Below are 22,315 nucleotides of genomic sequence, written 5' to 3' on the forward strand. Positions count from 1 at the left end.
GACACCCTGTAGTAACCCTGTAGTAACCCTCTGATGCCGCAGTCAATAACAGTGATCTGCTTGTAGAGGCTCTGCTCTGATCGGCACAATACAATTGCGATTGTGCTGATGGTTTTCAAATCTTAGAAAGATGGCCGCCGGGTCACTCAGGTACCGCCATGGCCTGTAAGGTCCTGCCTTGAGCAGGAGCTGACATGCCTCCTGCCTGTGTGCCATTGACTGATCAGCAAAAGCATCGTAGAGTATTGGATCAGCGATCAGGGCAGAGAAAGTTGATGTTCCATCCTGGAACAAGATAAAAAAGTTAGTTTTAAAGTATTGTAAAAATATTAAAAAAAATAGCAAAGAACAAAAAAATGAAAAAATTATTATATCAATAAATACATACAGTTGAAACCAGAAGTTTACATACACTATATAAAAAGACACACATGCATGTTTTTCTCAATATCTGACATGAAATCAGAATAAACCTTTCTCATTTTAGGTCAATTAGGATTACTATAATTTTTAATATTTGCCAAATGCCAGAATAATGAGAGAGAGAATGTTTTAAGGCATTTTTATTACTTACTGCAAAGTCAAAAGTTTACATTCACTAAGATTACTATTCCTTTAAATAATTCTGGACTGCCCATATGATGATGTCATGTGTTTTTAAGCTTCTGATAGTTTTTTTTGGCAACATCTGAGTTAATTTTTTAATGCACACCTGAAACACACTGCTTCTTTGTGGAGCATCATGGGAAAGTCTAAAGAAATCAGCCAAGATATCAAGAAGAAAATTGTTGACTTGCAGAAGTCTGGCTCATCCTTGGGTACAATTTCAAGATACCTGTAGGTGCCTCGTTCATCTGTACAAACAATTATACACAAGAACAAACAAGATGGGAATATCCAGCAATCACACCACTCAGGAAGGAGACGGGTTCTGTGTCCCAGAGATGAACGTGCTTTGGTCTGACATGTTGTAGCGTCGGCGTCTCTGCCTCCTGCCGGGCAGAGACGCTGATCCCCTCACCGCCGCAGTCACGGTCCGGCATCCTCCGGCTCCCCTGCTGCATCTGCACGGGGTGCGCGCACCACGCACAGTTACCCGGGCACTGTACCTAGGGCGCGCGCACTTGCGCTCCCTCCTTCTTAAAGGGACCGTGCGCGCCGTCCTAAAGAGTCCCCGGCCAATGGCCGGAGGACTGCCCTTATATAAGGCACCTCCTCCAAAATGGAGGTGCCTGTGCAAGGTTGTTGTTTGTGTGCTAACACTCTCCTCAGCCCTCAGGTTCCAGTGTCCGCCAGCCTGTCTATCAGCCATGCCCGCTTGCCTGTCTGTCAGCCATGCCCACCTACCTGTCTATCAGCCGTGCCCACCTGCCTGTCTATCAGCTGTGCCCACCTGCTTGTCTACCCCCATCACCTGCCTGTCTACCAGCTGTGCTCTTCTGCTGTGCCTGTCAGATTCGGCCATCAGTACCGTGGGAGTCGCCTACCCTCACACAAGGTCGGTCCCAGAGTGGCACCTGGTTCACCTTCCCGGTCCCTCCTTGGTTCACGGAGTCGACTAAGCCGCCGTGTGGCCAGGGTCGGTCCGGGTAGGCACTTAGTTACGCCCCTCTGGTCCCTCCTTGTATCACAGCACAGAGGTTCCACCACCCGGATCTGTAACACATGTGCATATCAACCCAAGGACAAAAGCAAAAGACCTTGTGAAGATGATGGCGGAAACTGTTAAGATTGTGTCAATAACCACAGTGAAACGAGTACTGTATCAACATGGGCTGAAAGGCCACTCTGCCAGGAAGAAGCCATTACTCCAAAATAAACATAAAACAGCCAGATTAATGTTTGCAAATGCACACAGGAACAATGACCTTAATTTTTGGAGACATGTCCTGTGGTCTGATGAAACTAAAATTTTACTTTTTGGGCATAATGACCATCGTTACGTTTGGAGGAAAAAGGGAGAAGCTTGGAAGCCTAAGAACACCATCCCATCTGTGAAACATGGGGGTGGCAGCATCATGTTGTGGGGTTGTTTTGCTGCAGGAGGGACTGGTGCACTTCACAAAATAGATGGCATCATGAGAAAAGAAGGTTATGTGGCAATACTGAAACAACATCTCAAGACATCAGCCAGAAAGTTAAAGCTTGGGCAGAAATGGGTCTTCCAAATGGACAATGACCCAAAGCATACTGCCAAAATGGTAACAAAATGGCTTAAGGATAACAAAGTCAATGTTTTGGAGTGACCATCACAAAGCCCTGGTCTCAATCCTATTGTAAATTTATGGACAAAGCTGAAAAGGAAGGTGCGAGCAAGGCGACCTACAAATCTGGATCAGTTACACCAGTTTTGTCAGGAGGAATGGGCCCAAATTCCGACCAACTATTGTGAGAAGCTTGTGGAAGGATATCCGAAATGTTTGACCCAAGTCATTCAGTTTAAGGGCAATGGTACCAAATACTAATGAAATGTATGTAAACTTTTGACTTTGCAGTAAGTAATAAAAATGCCTTAAAACATTCTCTCTCTCTCATTATTCTGGCATTAGGCAAATATTAAAAATTATGGTAATCCTAATAGACCTAAAACGGGAAAGGTTTATTCTGATTTCATGTCAGGTATTGAGAAAAACATGCATGTGTGTCTTTTTATATAGTGTATGTAAACTTCTGGTTTCAATTGTATATTCATGTAAAAAAACAAAAATAAACAAAGTACACATATTTGGTATTGTAAAAAAAGTGGCAAAAACCAAGCTTTATCATCACACCAGCAGAAATAAAGTGGAATAAAACGCTATCAAAAAGTCGAATGTAAGTAAAATTGATTTAGCTGAAAACGTCATATTGCTGCCCTACAACTCCATGAACTGAAAAATAAAACAGTTATAGCTCTCAGAATATAGGGATGCAAAAACAATTCTTTTTTTTATAAAAATATTTTCTTGTGTAAAAGCGCCAAAGCATAAAAAAAACTAAATTAATGGGGTATCGCTGTAATCGTACTGACACGAATAATAAAGTTGTCTTATCACTTTTACCACACGGTGAATTGCATAAAAAAAAATGCTGCATTCTTGTTTTGTTTGCTCCTTGTGCCTCCCAAAAATCGGAATAGAAAGTGATCAAAAAATATGTCCCTGAAAATGGTACAAAAAAAAAATCAACTCAAAAACGCTAAAACAAGCCCTCACATGATTCTGTCAGCAGAAATCTAAAAAAATTATAGCTCTCAAAATATGGCGATACAAAAACTTTTTTTGTTAAAAAAAAAACGTTTTTAGTGTGTGACAGCGGCCAAACATAATTTTTTTATATATAAATCTGGTATTGCAGCAATCACACAGACCCGAAGAATAAAGTCGTCTTATCACTTATATACCACATGAGGAACAGCGTAAAAAATAAATAAAACCAATTCTTCACCTGCTGTTGATTTGTTCATTCAGCCTCCCAAAGATCGCAGTAAGGCTCAGCTCATATTTATCCTGCACTCTGCGCAAGCGCTTACACCGGGGTAAATCTCTGAAATGGTTGATTCAGACGGAACCCGCGACGGAAGATTCCCTATAATGGGACAGATGGAGACACTTTGGACGCCATCAGCAGTGTCCATCTTTTTAGGCGTGCATAAAAGCGCGGTTAGCCACAGTTTTGTGCACCTCTGTATAAGAAGGACAACGCTGAACAGAAGCCAGACAGAGTACTGAGCAACTCTGCTGCCTCATTATAGTGAATGGATCCCTCGGGGGGTTTCATCTGAATCACATCATTCAGAGATTTAGATTGAAACCCCGATGTAAGTGCTCAGCGTAGAGCACAGGATAAATGTTCCCAATAAAAGATTCAACTCAAGCCACAAAAAAAAAAAAAAAAATCCCCACTCAAGTCTGTTTTCTGTTAACGGAAATATAGGGGGTTTCCATGTTACTGGTAACACAAGGGTTCTGGAAAAGTGAAATGGCTCCCCCCCAAAAAATCCAGCAAATTCTGCATTCCCAAATCCAAATGCCCCTCTCCCTTCTGAGCCCCACAATGTGCCTAAACCACGTTTAGCGTCCACATGCTTGCCATTAATGTAGTGAGGAGAGCCCACTTAATTTACGGGGTGAGTGTTTCCAGAAGCATGAGTTGGGCACAATGTACTGGGTACTACAATGTACGGGCACTTCAATGTACTGGGCACTGTAATGTAGTGGGCACTACAATGGCATATTTGCAATTTTCACCCAGCAACATCCATTGCTACTTGTTTCTGGAAAACATCCAGTCAAAATCATCACTACACCTGCAGATAAATTCCCAGAGGGGTGTAATTTCCAAAACGGGATCACTTGAGGGGGGTTTTTGCTCTTCTGGCACTTCTTCTCTATATGAAATCCACAAACTATTCTAGGAGAATTTGTGCTCGAGGAGTCAAATAGCACTCTGTCCCTCCTGAGTCTAATTGTGTGGCTAAGCACTACTGTACAGCCACATAAGGGGTATTGCCATATTCAGCAGAAATTGTGTGACAAATTTTGGTATCATTTTTACCCATTTACCCGTGTGAAAATGTAAAATCTAGCGCTAAAACAAAATATTTGTGGTAAAAATTTAATTATTTTTTCTTCACCGCCCAATAGTCGTGTCAATATGATCACTGTACAATTAGATGAATTCATTGAGGGGTATAGTTTGTAACATGGGGCCACTTATGAGAGGGTTCTGCTATTCTAGCACCACAGGGGCTCTACCAATTTGACATGGCACCTGCAAACCATAACAGCAAAATCTGCACTGCAATATGGTATTTCTTCCCTTCTGAGCTTTGTACTGTGCCTCAAAAGTATTTTTTAACCACATATGGGGTATCTGTTTACTCAGGAGAATTTGAGTAAAAATTGTACTGTCCATTTTCTCCTGTTACCCTTATGAAAATGAAAAATTCGGGGCTAAAGCAACGTTTTTGTGGAAAATGTAATTTTTTATATTTATGGCTCAACGTTCCAAAATTCTATGAAGCAGCTGTGGGTTCAAGGTGCACACCATACCTCTAGATAAATTCCTTGAGGGGTGTAGTTTCCAAAATGGGGTCACTTGTGGGGGGGGTTTCCACTGTTTAGGCACATCAGGCGCTCTGCAAGCGCAACATGGCATCCACTATCTATATCAGCCAGTTTTGCACTCCAAAAGTCAAATGGCGCTGTTTCTCTTATGAGCCCTGCCGTGTGCCTAAACTGTAGTTTTCCACCACATATGGGGTATCCGCATACTCAGGAGAAATTGCATAATACATTTTGGGGTCCATTTTCTCCTGTTACTCTTGGGAAAATGAAAAATTTGGGGCTAAAGCAACATTTTTGTGGGAAAAATCTTCATTTTCATGTTTTCCTTCCACATTGCTGTAATTCCTGTGAAGTATCTAAAGGGTTAATAAACTTCTTGAATGTGGTTTTGAGCACTTTATGGGGTGCAGTTTTTAAAATGGTGTCACATTTGGGTATTTTCTGTCACATAGGCCCTTCAAAGTCTCTTCAAACGTGATGTAGTCCCTAAAAAAATTGGTTTTGTAATTTTTGTTGGAAAAATTAGAAATTGCTGATCAACTTTTAACTCTTCTAACTTCCTAACAAAAAAAAATTATGTTCTGCTGATGTAAAGCAGACATGTGTTAAATGTTATTTATTAACTATTTTGTGTGGTATAACTATCTGGTTTAAGGGCATAAATCGTAAAAGTTTTAAAATTACAACATTTTCAAAGTTTTCTTTAAAATTCCGATATTTTCACATAGAAATGCAAAAAATATCAACCAAAATTTACGACTAACAAAGTACAATATGTCACAAAAAAACAATCTCAAAGTCACTGGGATCTGTTGATGCATTCCAGAGTTATTACCTCATAATGTGACACTGGTCAGATTAGGAAAATTTGGCCTGGTCAGGAAGGTGACAACAGGCTGGAGGGTGAAGGGGTTAAAGAAAAATTTGATAATTTTTCAAAATACGTTCTGTGTCAATTCTTTACAGATTTGAATGTTTCTGATTGTTGTCATTGAATATAAACCTTCACTTACTCCTAGTGAATTCAGATCTGTCTTGGTCTTGTGATGGACAAAAAGATGCAAAACTTATTAGAAGACAGAGCTCTGATATACGTATTCTAATTGTTAGGGTATAGTCACTCACTTCAGGTTTATTGTAAATAATTCTGTGACTGAAAATATGATTTCCTTCATCTGAAGGGGGTTGGTTGAGCAGGACCACAAGACACATTCAGATTAATGGGACAGTTGCAGAAACCCCTGAAACATCTTCTTGGTGTGAGCAGGCTCGGCGTCAGCACTCGGCGCACCCGGGCAAGTGCCAGGGCCCTGAGCAGGTGGGGGGGCCCACTCGCTATCGGGCACCCCTGCGCGCTATGGGACCCGTGAGCGGTGCGGTGCCAGCGCCCGCCCCCCCGCTTGCTCAGGGCCCCGGCACAATACTTCCATCTTCCCATGCCTCCACAGCTGCTCCGGTCTCTTCCGCATCCTCTGACTGTGACGTCTCAGGTCAGAGGGCGCAATGACGCCTTTCCACCGCGCTCTCTCCTGAGCTGTCACAGCGCAGAGCGGGAAGACGCCGGCGCGGGTGAGGAGTCCGGAGCAGCGGCAGCAGGTGAGAAGTGAGGTGAGTATTTGATTTTTTTTTCTTTATGCATGGACGCATGGGGCATTATATGGGGGGAGGGAGTGACATCCTGCATGGGGCATTATATGGGGGGGAGGTGGCATCCTGCATGGGGCATTATATGGGGGGAGGTGACATCCTGCATGGGGAATTATATGGGGGGGAGAGTGACATCCTGCATGGGCCATTATATGGGGGGAAGTGATATCCTGCATGGGGCATTATATGGGGGAGGGAAGTGACATCCTGCATGGGGTATTATATGGGGGGGGGGGTGACATCCTGCATGGGGCATTATGTGTGTGTGGGGGGGACAGCCTGCATGGGGCATTATGTGGGGACCAGTATTCTGTATGGAGCGTTATATGAGGACCAGTATTCTGTATGGAGCATTATATAGGGGCCAGTATTCTGTATGGAGCATTATATGGGGCCCATAATACTGTATGGAGGACTATGTGGTGCCCATAACACTGTATGGAGGACTATGTGGTGCCCATAATACTGTATGGAGGACTATGTGGTGCCCATAACACTGTATGGAGGACTATGTGGTGCCCATAATACTGTATGGAGGACTATGTGATGCCCATAATACTGTATGGAGGACTATGTGGTACTATAACACTGTATGGAGGACTATATTGTCCGGTCTGCACTGTGCGCTGCGAGGATTCGCCGGTTTCTGAGCTATTGTAGAATTTACTATAGATATCGCTCATGTAATGTAAGAAGTGAAATCTTTGGCATTGTACGATATATATATTTCTCTGCGGTATCTGTGCATCATGAATCGCGTTGTGTTAAAGGGGCCCCCTGAGACTCTTTCGCCCAAGGCCCAGAAAAACCTGGAGCCGGCCCTGGGTGTGAGCATACCAGAGCAGTCATGCAGCTTTATCATATGACCAGCATATATTACATTCTGTTGGGAGTGAACAATTATGTCTCACATTTAATGATTGCAAGCAGTGTTCCTGAAATCAGTTTGGAACTGATAGAGAAAAATATTGGAATATTATACAACTTTCATGAATAACCTTTATTTGCTAAACCTGAAAAATAACTTTTAAGCACCACTCCGCTGGAGTTGTGTCTTTAATCTAAGTTCTTAGCCCCTAGTATCATACTCACCAGCCGCTGACTTCATCTGTTGTTGACCGCTCAGGTCATCTTCTGCAGGTTGTGACCTTCCAGATTGCTCCAGTGTTTGCTGGAGCAAGGCGGATGTCACTTCTAAATATAAGTCTATAAGAGTCAGAACGAGGCCCTCATAGACTTCCATCGAGATCTTGTGACTGTTACCTCTGGTTTCCGGTCAGTTAGAAGTTGCGGTCATAATATGTCGGATCAATACTGGAGTGGGTCAGGGAACAGCTGAAGACTGTGGCTTGTAAGTATTATACTAAGGTCATGGAACTTACATTAGTGGCACTAGCGCTAAATGAAAAAAATTAAAAAACGCTGCAGTGCTGCGTTACGAAATAAATTCAATATACATTGATGATGTCGGTAAACATTCTCTTTTTCTAGGTTAGCAATCACATTTCTTTATTTTATTTCTAACAGGGATACATACATAGATGACTCAAGGAAACCCAAAGTAAAGGCAATGGCAGGAAGCTACTTAGAATACCTTTTTGGGCAGGATGAAGATCAGCTGGTAATACGTATACACTTGCATTATTTGGCCTAAAGTATTGAGTATTGTGTTCCAAAGCCATACACAATATTGTGGATTACTTTTCACTAGAATTTGTTAATTACTGCAAGGATCTAGTCAAAAAAAGCATTACTGAGGTTCTACATTAATGACAAAACCTGTTTGCAGTATGGGTTTTAATGTATTTATTTCAAGAGTACCATTTAGGTTCTTCTACATCATAGTTAGAGGCCCAGGCCCAGGCCCAGACTGATAATCTGCCCACCTGGACATTTTCCCGCTGGGCTGCCGGCCCGCTCATCTGGACACCGGCACGTTTTTCCGCCCGCTGACCCCTTTAAGTCTGAAGGCACAGCCGCAGCGGGATTAGGGGCGCACTGCGCGCGCATGCAGAGTTCAATGTTTGAACTGCTGCGTCGCCGCACACATAATAGAACATGAGGACGTTCTCTGTGGGAGGAGAGAGCATGCAGTGCTCCTCTCTCCCGCCTTTGTAACACCGGCGCCTGCAGCTGTTGGTGCAGAATCCAGAGCCAGTATCAGGAACCGCTTCTACCTGCGGGCACTGCCTCTCCAGTGCAACCTATCGGAGAATCGGCTGTGAAAATTCAAACTGGGTCAGTGAGTGTTTCCCAGCCCACTGAGGCTGAGGCCAGAAACAAGTTTTATTTTAAATATTTAATGGTTCCCTTCCCTGGTGCAGAACTGGCTGAAGAGGGGGGCTGGCTTCTGAGGCTGGGGGTCTGATTTCTGGGGCTGGGTGGCTGATTTCTGGGGCTGGGGGCTGATGAATGATAATTATATTTTCCACTTAAAATGGTCAGTCCTCCAGCGAGTATTGCACAATGAGCTTATTTGGCCAAGAGAATATATGATTTATATAGGGATTGAGTATAGAAGTCATATTATAGGCCTTATATAAGTCATATCATAGCCCTTATAGAAGTCACATCATATAGGCTATATGATATGACTTCTATAAGGGCTATATAATATGACTTCTATAAGGGCTATGATATGACTTCTGTCCTGTATATATACACTACACAATGTCAGCTCTCCTGTCCTGCATATATACACTGCACAGTGTCAGCTCTCCTGTCCTGTATATATACACTGCACAGTGTCAGCTCTCCTGTCCTGTATATATACACTGCACAGTGTCAGCTCTCCTGTCCTGTATATATACACTGCACAGTGTCAGCTCTCCTGTCCTGTATATATACACTGCACAGTGTCAGCTCTCCTGTCCTGTATATATACACTGCACAGAGCCAGTTCTCCTCTCCTGTATATTCACTGCTCAGAGCCAGTTCTCCTCTCCTGTATATACACTGCACAGAGCCAGTTCTCCTCTCCTGTATATATACTGCACAGGGCCAGTTCTCCTGTCCTGTATATATACACTGCACAGTACCAGTTCTCCTGTCCTGTATATATACACTGCACAGTACCAGTTCTCCTGTCCTGTATATATACACTGCACAGAGCCAGTTCTCCTGTCCTGTATATATACACTGCACAGGGCCAGTTCTCCTGTCCTGTATATATACACTGCACAGTACCAGTTCTCCTGTCCTGTATATATACACTGCACAGTACCAGTTCTCCTGTCCTGTATATATACACTGCACAGTACCAGTTCTCCTCTCCTGTATATGTACACTGCACAGTACCAGTTCTCCTGTCCTGTATTTATACACTGCACAGAGCCAGTTCTCCTGTCCTGTATATACACTGCATAGAGCTAGTTCTCCTGTTCTGTATATACAATGCACAGAGCCAGTTCTCCTGTCCTGTGTAACGGGTCTGGGAGGCGGAACCTCTGAGCTACTATACAAGGGGGCGGTCCTTGTAAGGGAGCGGGTGGCGACCAGGGTAGACGGGCAGGCAGTCACAGCAGGTGACTGGGACAGTCTCTGAATGAACGGACAGGAGGTCACGGCAAGTGACCGGGGCAGTCTCTGGATGAACGGGCAGGAGGTCACGGCAAGTGACCGGGGCAGTCTCTGGATGAACGGGCAGGAGGTCACGGCAAGTGACCGGGGCAGTCTCTGGATGAACGGGCAGGAGGTCACGGCAAGTGACCGGGGCAGTCTCTGGATGAACGGGCAGGAGGTCACGGCAAGTGACCGGGGCAGTCTCTGGATGAACGGGCAGGAGGTCACGGCAAGTGACCGGGGCAGTCTCTGGATAAAGGGTTGGTACGACCTGTGGCGGCTGATGGTAGACGTGAGCTCCCAGGTGAGCAGGCGAGAGTCTCTGGATAAACGGGTGGTCACAGCATGTGACGGCGGAGCCTCCAGGAAGACCAACAGACAGGCGGCAGATGAGCGCTCCCAGGTGAGCGGGCAGAAGTCTCTGGACAGGCGGGTGGTCACAGCACGTGACGGCAGAGCCTCCAGGTAGGCTAGCAGACAGGCAGCAGATGAGCGCTCCCAGGTGAGCGGGCAGGAGTCACTGGACAGGCAGGTGGTCACAGCACGTGACGGCAGAGCCTCCAGGTAGGCTAGCAGGCAGGTAGCAGATGTGCGCTCCCAGGTGAGCGGGCAAGCTGGTCCTTAGACAGACTGACAGGAGTAGTAAGGCAGACCGTCGGACCTCAGGCAAGCAGGCAGGTAGTTGATGTGCGCTCCCAGGTGAGCGGGCAAGCTGGTCCTTAGACAGACTGACAGGAGTAGTAAGGCAGACCGTCGGACCTCAGGCTAGCAGGCAGGTAGCAGGAATATCGGGCAGGAAACAGACAGCAAACTGGCAGGACTCTGGCAGGAATCAGGCAGGTAACTGGCAACGGGACCTGAGGGCTGAAGCAGAGTAGTGAACAGTGCAACAACATTGCTCGGGCACCTCCATTTTGGAGGAGGTGCCTTATATATGGTGAAGTCCTCCGGCCATTGGCCGGGGACTCCTTAGGACGGCGCGCGCGGCCCCTTTAAGAGGGAGGAAGCGCGCGCGCCCTAAGCACAGTGGCCGGGAAGGAGCGCGCGCTGCCAGCAGAGCGGGAGGAGGACACCGGGCTCGGAGCAGAGAGGTGAGGGGAACAGCGTCCCTGCCTAGCAGAGGGCAGGGACGCCGACGCTACATCCTGTATATACAATGCACAGAGCCAGTTCTCCTGTCCTGTATATACAATGCACAGAGCCAGTTCTCCTGTCCTGTATATATACACTGCACAGAGCCAGTTCTCCTGTCCTGTATACAGTATATACACTGCACAGTAGCACTCCTCCTGTCCTGTATATACACAATGCACAGTAGCACTCCTCCTGTCCTGTATATATACACTGCACAGTAGCACTCCTCCTGTCCTGTATATATACACTGCACAGTGGCACTCCTCCTGTCCTGTATATATACACTGCACAGTACTACTCCTCCTGTCCTGTATATATACACTGCACAGTACTACTCCTCCTGTCCTGTATATATACACTGCACAGTACCACTCCTCCTGTCCTGTATATATACACTGAAGAGTAGCACTCCTCCTGTCCTGTATGTATACACTGCACAGTACCACGTCTCCTGTCCTGTATACTGTATATACACTGCACAGTACCACTCCTCCTGTCCTGTACATATACACTGCACAGTACCACTTCTCCAGTCCTGTTGCCGGAGAGGAAACATTAGACTTTGGGAGGGTTAATATTGGTTTATTATTTTCAATATTCCTATGGGAAAATAAAAATAAATATTGGAAAACCCGTTTAAACGGATTATCTCAAGTAGTCCCCTATTCCGAGAACTTGCCAATCGTTGGAGGTGTGACTGCTGGGACCCCCATGATCCTGAGAACCAGTGCTCTGAAGAGCACCATGTAAAGGCAGCTGTGGTGGATCATGCACAATCACATGTGGCTCTTCAAATAAGGCCTCTTTCACAGGTCAGTGTGTCCAGTACGTGAAGTGACAGTTCTCACACATACTGGAGACACTGACACACACAAATCCATTAAATGGGTCTATGCACATGTCAGTGTGTTTCCACAGACAGTGTGTCTGTGTGATCCACACGTAGACATGTCTTTTTTGGCTGGCAGCACAGATCACGCGGACCCATTCAAGTCAGTGGGTCCGTGTAAACACGTACCGCACACGGATGCCATCTGTGTGACACGTACTGGCGCTTTGGAATCAGCAGTACAGTTAGCGCTGTTCCCAAGTGCCAGGTGCTGAACGCTGCCCTCATCATTGTTCCCTTCCAGAGCGGCAATCAGCACCAGCAGGGACAATGATGAGAGTAGTAGTCTGGCCCAGCTGTCTCCAACTGTAAAAATAAGAATAAAATAAAAAAAATCCTTATACTCACCTGTCCTAAGTGTCCCCCGCTGTAATCCAAGCGACCAATCACGCCGATGAGTCGGGGAGAATGACCCCTGCTGTGAGCGGCCCCGGAGCTGTACTGAGCAAGCGGTGTCCTGTCACTCACTGAGCTCAGCACAGACCTGGGGCCGCTCGCTGCAGGAGTCATTCTCCCCAGCTCCTCGGCTTGATCGGTCGCTTGGATTATAGCGGGGGACACTTAGGACAGGTGAGTATAAGGATTTTCCTATTTTATTCTTATTTTTACAGTCAGACACTGCGGGAGCAGACACTACTACTCTCATCATTGTCCCTGCTTGTGCTGATCGTAGCGCCGGGAACAGCGCTAACTATACACTGATTCCCAGGCGCCAGTATGTGTGTTCCTGTTGCGGCACACGGGCAGCACATGGACATGGATATCTCTGGTACTGTTTTTTCTGGTACTGGAAATATCAGAACGTGTGAAAGAGGCATAACTCCTTTAAGAGTGTGATGAGGGGCACGAGAAAGTAGATGAAAACTCACTGATCGGGGGTGGGGAGTGTTATAGTATGTGGGCTGATGTGGTTTGTGTGTCAGGGCTGCTTTTTTGTCCCAGTCCGGCCCTGCTAGGCCCCTCAAAACCGCCCCAAGGAGAAGGAGAACCTGGTGAAAAATGTAGCATACAAGACATTTAAGGGACAGAAGTAGTGTTATTCCTCATGTATAGACATATTACAGCTTAATTTGACAAGTTAGCTCAAATGACAGGCATGCTTTAAGGATGTGTTCACATGGAGTATTGTGACAGATTTTTTGTAGTAGTATCTGTTCCAAAATCCATGCCAAAAATACTCTTGAAATAAGCTTTATATTGATTTCAATGGTAAAACACGTCTATAGTGTGAATAGTGATGTTTTTTACATGCTAATCAGAGTGGAAAAAAAGCGACATGTAAATTTCTGAGGTTCTCGTGCTTGAAAATAAAAAGCTTAAATCATGAATACTGAATCAATTAAAACAGAAAAAAATCCACTTGTGCCAAAAAATAGAGATTTTGTGGTGATCACCAAAAATATTTTTCTCATAGCTTTCATTGGGGTCACAGGAACCATGGGTTTATATGCCGTCACTAAGAATACTTCTTAGAAAAAAAGCTGACTCAATGAAGGCTACGAGAAAGAAATTTTACTGTGAGCACCAAAAATCTAAATTTCTCGGTAACTTCATTGGGGACAAAGGAACCATGGAACAACGTAAAGCTGTCCTTGGGATGGGAAAACTAATACCAGTACTGCAGAAGGAAGAATAGCAATCCCTTAGGTTACTACCCGAGCAACTGCCAATTGTAGTTCCCTTCTGCTAATACTTGCATCCCTAGACGCAAAGTTAAGAACTCCACAAAGATGTGGATAGAAGACTAACTAGTGGCCCTATGGAACAGAAAAACAGACGCCTAAGGGTTTAAGTCCCAGGAGGTTTCCATCCCACAGGGGGAGACATCCTGCCCCAATCTTTCACATTGACAGATTGAAACATGAGAACAATGGTAGCAACTAGAGGTGGTCTGTCCTCTGCAAGAACATACAGGGGTGACCCATAAGGCATCCGAATGACTGAAAAGAGCTGTGAGAGACAGGTAGTCTGGATACAAGATAAAAATAAAATGAGCATATACCCTGTAGTAAGTAAATAGTACATGAGTACATGTAAATAACATAGGGTACTTAGTTAACAATATTTTGATCAAAAAGCATAAAAGCCATCCCACTGCGACAAGGTGTACCCAATAGGGACAGTCCTATCTTCTAGTATTAAAACCTCACCTTGTGTCAGCTGACCTTTAATATAAATGCAGGCAGAGCAGGACCCTAGCCCGACTGTTCAGCCACCTGCCCATGGTAAGCTACATAGATGAAATACCCAGCTTAAAAAGGGGGAGCCACACCCCTGTTTGTATATCTGTTAAATGGCCACAGTGTGAATGTGCTCCTACACAGTGCACATATTTCAACTTATGTTCCGGCTCATTTCTTTTGTTCACAGTTCTGAATTTGTCAGATTGTGTCAGAACCTCTCAGGGAGATGAGAGGCTGAGTACCTAAAGGAAGGTGAGCAATCTACTAATTGAGGTGAAAGACGAAGAACACACTAAGGAGAAAGGAGGGAGCTGAACACCAGACCACTTTGTCCTGTAGAAGGAGAGAGACAGATGAGAGCCCCTCTCAGAGCCTAGCTTGATGGAAGATATTTCTAGATAGAGAATACGCACCCTGTCAGAACAGGCAAGGTTCAGGAGTGGCCATCTCAGTCTCCTGACTTCAGTATCATTGAGCCACTCTGGGGAGATCTCAAGCTCACAGTTCATGCTAGACAGCCCAGGAATTTACAGGAACTGGAGGCTTTTTGCCAAGAAGAATGGGCAGCTTTACCATCTGGGAAAATAAAGAACCTCATCCACAACTACCACAAAATACTTCAAGCTGTCACTGATGTTAGAGGGGGCAATACACGGTATTAAGAACTGGGGTATGTGAACTGTTGATCAGGGTCCATTTGGATGTTTTGGGTTGTCATTACGATTTAAAAAGAGAAAACACAATAGTTTGACAATAAATGGCTTCACCCAACCAATAACCATGAGTGGAGAAAAAGTTTTTTTGTTATCATTCATATTCTCTGAAACAAGGCCAAGAAAGGAAAAATTCTGCCAGGGTATGTAAAGTTTTGAGCACAACTGTATGTTTCATTTGGTATTACATATCAAAACGTTTTCTCTAATTTCCATTCAAAGATGGAAAAAAAATTCTTTATCTGATTGAAGGATCAGCAGCCTTCAAGGCAAATTTACAATGTTATTAATGTGATAGACTTTCTATATACTGTGTGCATATATACTGTATATATATGTCGTGTATACAACTCTCCGGTCCTGGTGTAGAATGTTTTAGTTACTGTATTTAATGAAAGTCCTTTGTTTGAAAGTAGACATCTCCTTGGTACAGTTGAGAGTATGGCATGTAAACCTGTGCCGTGCCACTTAGAGGGTGACTAAGTGATTGCCGGGCATAGTCCTGGACATAAATCATCAGTTTTTCCTATTGCTTGGCTTCTCTTTGACACAGGTCTTCTTTTTCCATTCAGGTGTCGCCAGAGTTATTTAAAAAGGCATACTCATTCTACATCAACAAGCTGCAGAGGCTGTACTTTGAGTGAGTACTGCCTGACAAAGGGGATTAGCTGCTAAAAGTTAGTAAATGGGGGGGCTTGCTCTGAAAAATATTGTTAGATCCAAGATCACTTGATAGTGCCTGTCAAGGGGTTACGGCCATGGTGTAATGGAAAATGTTAGTACATTACCGCTGACATACTATTTAAAAAAAGATCCATTGTAACTGATAACACTATATAAAAGTGGAGTAACACTAAATTGCAATTATTTTATGTATGGGTTTACATCCTTTTTTATCAGCTACTAAATACTGTACTATTTAACAGATTTTTGCTATTTCCACTAATGTGAGATGTGTTTAATAATTTTACAAGAGTTAAACTTGTAGTATGAGGTATCTCTTATCAACTTGTTTTTCACCTGAGCCCCTTGGATGTGACGGCATGGAAAAATTAGACCTGGCATTGCAAAGTAAAGATTACTCTGATTTGAAGCCTTTGTGATGTATTACTAAGGCCACTGTTATATAATGCTGACTCTTTCCGACTTGCCACAGTCTTACTGAGTAGGGAGAACGGACCCGTGGAAGTTCAGGTTCTGGCACCCGATCCAAACTTTATTTCAAAGTTTGGTTCCGGTACCAGAACTGTACCCGAACTTGAACCAGAACCCGAACCCCATTGAAAACCATGGGGACCCAAACTTTTGAGCAGGAAAATTTTCTCTTTCTCTCTTTTTCTCTCTCTCTGTCTCTCTTTGTATTTCTCTCTTTCTTTCTTTCTCTCTCTTTATCTCTCTTTCTCTCTCTCCTTCCGGACTTTCCTCGAAACTCCGAACATTGCAACAGACTTTCAGGAGAAGTCCGTGTTTGGAGTTTAGCACCGGACACAAATTGTCCGGTACAAACCACGAACTTTTGAGTTCGGTTTCGCTCATCTCTATTACTGAGGGCTAATTTAGTTGTCAGGTTTTTTTGTATGAGAGCTATTGTTGTCTATCACAGATAGAGCTCGTATCGGTGATAATCTATGGAAATGTTCACATGAGTGGTGCTAAGAAAAGCACAAAGACTTGTTCAATGTACAGTGGGTACGGAAAGTATTCAGACCCCTTTAAATTTTTCACTCTTTGTTTCATTGCCGCCATTTGGTAAATTCTAAAAAGTTCATTTTTTTTCTCATTAAAGTACACTCTGCACCCCATCTTGACAGAAAAAAAGCAGAAATGTAGAAATGTTTGCAAATTTATTAAAAAAAAAAAACTGAAATATCACATGGTCATAAGTATTCAGACCCTTTGCTCAGACACTCGTATTTAAGTCACATGCTGTCCATTTCATTGTGATCCTCCTTGAGATGGTTCTACTCCTTCATTGGAGTCCAGCTGTGTTTAATTAAACTGATAGGACTTGATGCGGAAAGGCACACACCTGTCTATATAAGACCTCACAGCTCACAGTGCATGTCAGACCAAATGAAAATCATGAGCTCAAAGGAACTGCCCAAGGAGCTCAGAGACAGAATTGTGGCCTGGCACAGATCTGGCAAGGTTACAAAAGAATTTCAATTTCTGCATTACTCAAGGTTCCTAAGAGAACAGTGGCCTCCATAATCCTTAAATGTAAGAAGTTTGGGACCACCAGAAATCTTCCTAGACCTGGCTGTCCATCCAAACTGAGCAATCGTGGGAAAAGAGCCTTGGTGAGAGAGGTAAAGAAGAACCCCAAGATCACTGTGGGTGAGCTCCAGAGATGCAGTAGGGAGATGGGAGAAAGTCCCACAAAGTCAACTATCACTGCAGCCCACCACCAGTCGGGCCTTTATGGTCGAGGGGCCCGACGGAAGCCTCCCTTCAGTCCAAGACATATGAAAGCCCGCATAGAGTTTGCTCAAAAACACATGAAGGACTCCCAGACTATGAGAAATAAGATTCTCTGGTCTGATGAGACGAAGATAGAACTTTTTGTTGATAATTCTAAGCAGTATGTGTGGAGAAAACTGGGCACTGCTCATCACGTGCCCAATGCAATCCCAACAGTGAAACATGGTGGTGGCAGCATCATGCTATGGGGGTGTTTTTCAGCTGCAGGGACAGGATGACTGGTTGCAATTGAAGGAAACATGAATGTGGCCAAGTACAGAGATATCCTAGATGAAAACCTCTTCCAGAGTGCTCTGGACCTCAGACTTGGCCGAAGGTTCACCTTCCAACAAGACAATGACCCTAAGCACACAGCTAAAATAACAAAGGAGTGGCTTCAGAACAATTCTGTGACCATTCTTGACTGGCCCAGCCAGAGCCCTGACCTAAACCCTATTGAGCATCTCTGGAGAGACCTGAAAATGGCTGTCCACCAACATTCACCATCCAACCTGATGGAACTGGAGAGGATCTGCAAGGAAGAATGGCAGAAGATCCCCAAATTCAGGTGTGAAAAACTTGCTGCATCATTCCCAAGAAGACTTATGGCTGTACTAGCTCAAAAGGGTGCTTCTACTAAATACTGATCAAAGGGTCTGAATACTTATGACCATGTGATATTTCAGTTTTTCTTTTTTAATAAATTTGCAAAAATTTCTACATTTCTGTTTTTTTCAGTCAAGAATGGATGCAGAGTGTACTTTAATAAGAAAAAAATGAACTTTTTAGAATTTACCAAATGGCTGCAATGAAAGAAAGAGTGAAAAATTTAAAGGGGTCGGAATACTTTCCGTACCCACTGTAGATCCGAGTATTGAATCAATCTCACCAATGCAAGTCTATGGATCCATGAAAAAAAAAAACAGCACTTGGATGCCATCTGTCTGCTGCCCATTTATGATGGACTGTTTGATAAGAGATGCTTGAGAAACTTCTATTCAATTTTTTTTCATCCTAGAAGAAACTGATGAAACTCTGATCAAACTTTGATGGTAAAAACTGACACATTGACCAAACCCTGATGACACTTTGATTACAAGGACTGATGAAACTCAAAACGTTTTTTACATATGAGAAAAATCACTGATGTGTGGAGAACCCATTAGGCCACGTTCACATATTCAGTATTTGATCAGTATTTAACATCAGTATTTGTAAGCCAAAACCAGGAGTGGGTGATAAATACAGAAGTGGTGACTTGTTTTTATTATACTTTTCTTCTGATTGTTCCACTCCTGGTTCTGGCTTACAAATACTGAGGTAAAATACTGACCAAATACTGAACGTGTGCATGTGGCATAACTATGATAAGGAAAGCTTGGGGTGAGGGTATGTCTCCTGGATTTTCTCTGGTCATGACAACTACAAACTCTGCACAATGTGGTCCGCTGTCTTTGCACAATCCTGCTCATGGCAATTATTCATTCGAGTAGGCAGGTAGAATTAATCTAAGCTCACACGACTGTTTAATCGTTGGAGTTTCAACCTGAAAACTCAGATTTTTTTTCTCACTTGTCATCCATGTGCAATCCATTTTTTTTACAGCAACAGCTATTAATCATTTACAGTTTCCTATCTTACTGAATTGCAGTGTATCTATAGAAAAAACACATGCTAATCTGTGGCTCCGCATGGCATCTAATTTTTTTTGCGCACTCATAGACTTGAATGGGTGAGTCTCATGGGACAAACGGATGAAACTAGTGCACGCTGCGATTTTTTTCAAGCGCATATTCGGTCAGTGAAAAAAATTGCTCATGTGCACTTCCCTGTTGAATAACATTGGTCGTTTTTTTCACAGGTAGCACTCAGACCAAAAATACGGTCTTGTGAACCTGGCCTTACAGTGACATGAGTGACGCGTAGCCTAAATAATTAGATTTTTTTAGAGACTGATGAAAATCGGACCTCTTTTTTGTTCCACAAAACTCACTAATGTCTGAATGAGGCCTACGACTTTTAATCCGCATCACCAGGTTGGTTGAAAAGAGTCGACAGAAAGATGGCATCTCAAATTTCTCTTCTCAAATGTCATTTTCAGTTGGTTGTCAAATACAGTATACGGACCCCTACAAATATTTAGTGATGAAGACTGCATTCATTACTTCATATTCTATGTCTGTTTCATTTCAGAAATGCTGTAAGGCTGGACTCGCACTAAGGCTCAGATTCATCTAAGCAATTTTGCCAACATTCTGCCATGAATTGCTTTGAAAAATCTCAAAATTTTGGCACAACTCAGACCTTTGCAAAAATTTTGCAATTAAAATTTTCACGCTAGTTTCTTCCAGCTATACCTGAAGAGTGACGGGGCATGGTGAGGTGTGATGCCACGGCTTCTCTAATTCATGATGAGCTATGGCACTACTTACTCCAGAAATATGTGAGAGACTGGTGTAAGATTTGTGGCATGGCACACGGAGGGGCACGCCGCTCTTCAGACGCTCAAGATTCATGATAGTATTTCTGCTCCATTATGTGCATGACCCAGGGCTTGCTCCAGGTTTTCGTGGGCCCCGGCCGAAAGAGTGTCAATGGGCCCCTGTAACACATACCACGATTCATGATGCACAGATGCGACAGAGAAATTAGGGTATACTATAATGCCAAAGATTTCACTTCTTACATTACATGAGTGATATGTAATGTAAATTCTACAATAGCTCAGAAACCGGCAAATCCTCGAAGTACACAGTGCAGACCGGACAGTATAGTCCTCCATACAGTATTATGGGCCCCACATAGTCTTCCATACAGTATTATGGGCACCACATAGTCCTCCATACAGTGTTATGGTCCCCATATAATGCTCCATACAGTATTATGGGCACCACATAGTCCTCCATATAGTATTATGAGCCCCATATAATGCTCCATACAGTATTATGGGCACCACATAGTCCTCCATACAGTATTATGAGCCTCATATAATGCTCCATACAGAATAATGGGCCCCATATAATGCTGCATACAGAATAATGGACCCCATATATTGCTCCATACAGAATGGGCCCCATATAATGTTCCATACAGTATTATGGGCCCCATATAATGCTCCAAACAAAATGGGCCTCATATAATGTTCCATACAGTATGGGCCCCATATAATGCTCCATACAGTATTGGCACCATATAATACTCCATACAGTATTGGCCCCATATATTCTCCATACAGTATTGGCCCCATATAATGCTTCATACGTTATGGGCCCCATATAATGCTCCATACATTATGGGCCACATATAATGCTCCATACAGTATAGGCCCCATATAATACTCCATACAGTATGGGCCCCATATAATGCTCCATACATTATGGGCCCCATAAATTGCTCCATACAAAATGGGCCCCATATAATGATCCATACAGAATTGGCCCCATATAATGCTCCTTACAGTATAGGCCCCATATAGTACTTCATACAGAATGGGCCCCATATAATGCTCCATACAGTATTACCCCCATATAATGCTCTGTATATTATGGGCCCTAGATAATGCTCCATCCAGTATGGGCCCAATTTAATGTTCTATACAGTATGGGCCCCATATAGTGTTACATACAGTATGGGCCCCATATAGTGCTAGATACAGTATTATGGGCCCCATATAATGCTCCATACAGTATTATGGGCATCACATAGTCCTCCATACAGTATTATGGGCACCACACAGTCCTCCACTCCATACAGTATTATCGTCCCCATATAATGCTCCATACAGAATAATGGGCCCCATATAATTCTCCATGCAGAATAATAAACCCCATATAATGCTCCATACAGAATAATGGATCCCATATAATGCTCCATACAGAATAATGGACCCTATATAATGCTCCACACAGAATAATGGATCCCATATAATGATCCATACAGAATAATGGACCCCATATAATGCTCCCTACAGAAAAATGGACCGATATAATGCTCCATAAAGAATAATAGACTCCATATATTGCTCCAAACAGAATGGGCCCCATATAATGCTCCATACAGAATGGCCCCTATATAATGTTCCATACAGTATTATGGGCCCCATATAATGCTCCAAACAAAATGGACCCCATATAATGCTTCATATTGTATGGGCCCCATATAATGCTCCATACAGTATGGGCCCCATATAATGGTCCATACAGTATTGGACCCATATAATGCTTCATACAGTATTGGCCCCAAATAATGCTCCATACAGTATTGGCTCCATATAATACTCCATACAAAATGGACCCCATATAATGCTTCATATAGTATGGGCCCCATATAATGGTCCATATAGTATTGGCCCCAAATAATGGTCCATACAGTATTGGCCCCATATAATGCTTCATACAGTATTGGCCCCAAATAATGCTCCATACAGTATTGGCCCCATATAATACTCCATACAAAATGAGCCCCATATAATGCTCCATACAGTATGGGCCCTATAAATTGCTCCATACAGTATGGGCCCCATATATTATTCCATACAGAATGGGCCCCATATAATGCTCCATGCAGTATTATGGGCCCCATATAATGCTCCCTACAGAATGGGGCCCATATAATACATCATACAGAATGGGCACCATATAATGCTCCATACAGTATTGCCCCCATATAATGCTCCGTACA

The 22,315-nt window shown here is 43.6% G+C and overlaps 1 protein-coding gene across 3 annotated transcripts in view; it reads left to right on the plus strand.

Moving 5' to 3' along the window:
* Nucleotides 1-22,315, plus strand: part of FBXL13 (F-box and leucine rich repeat protein 13) — a 277,666-nt gene that overhangs the window by 17,218 nt on the left and 238,133 nt on the right. For all 3 annotated transcript variants that reach the window (XM_073652270.1, XM_073652271.1, XM_073652269.1), the window contains exons 3-4: nucleotides 8,223-8,316; nucleotides 15,748-15,815. In XM_073652270.1, coding sequence (XP_073508371.1) covers nucleotides 8,223-8,316; nucleotides 15,748-15,815 — 162 coding nt within the window. The remainder of the gene's footprint in view (nucleotides 1-8,222; nucleotides 8,317-15,747; nucleotides 15,816-22,315) is intronic.

Source organism: Phyllobates terribilis, unplaced genomic scaffold (genome assembly GCF_046119375.1).
Source record: "Phyllobates terribilis strain yellow unplaced genomic scaffold, ASM4611937v1 Scaffold_11__3_contigs__length_659146591, whole genome shotgun sequence".
Taxonomy (NCBI): domain Eukaryota; kingdom Metazoa; phylum Chordata; class Amphibia; order Anura; family Dendrobatidae; genus Phyllobates; species Phyllobates terribilis.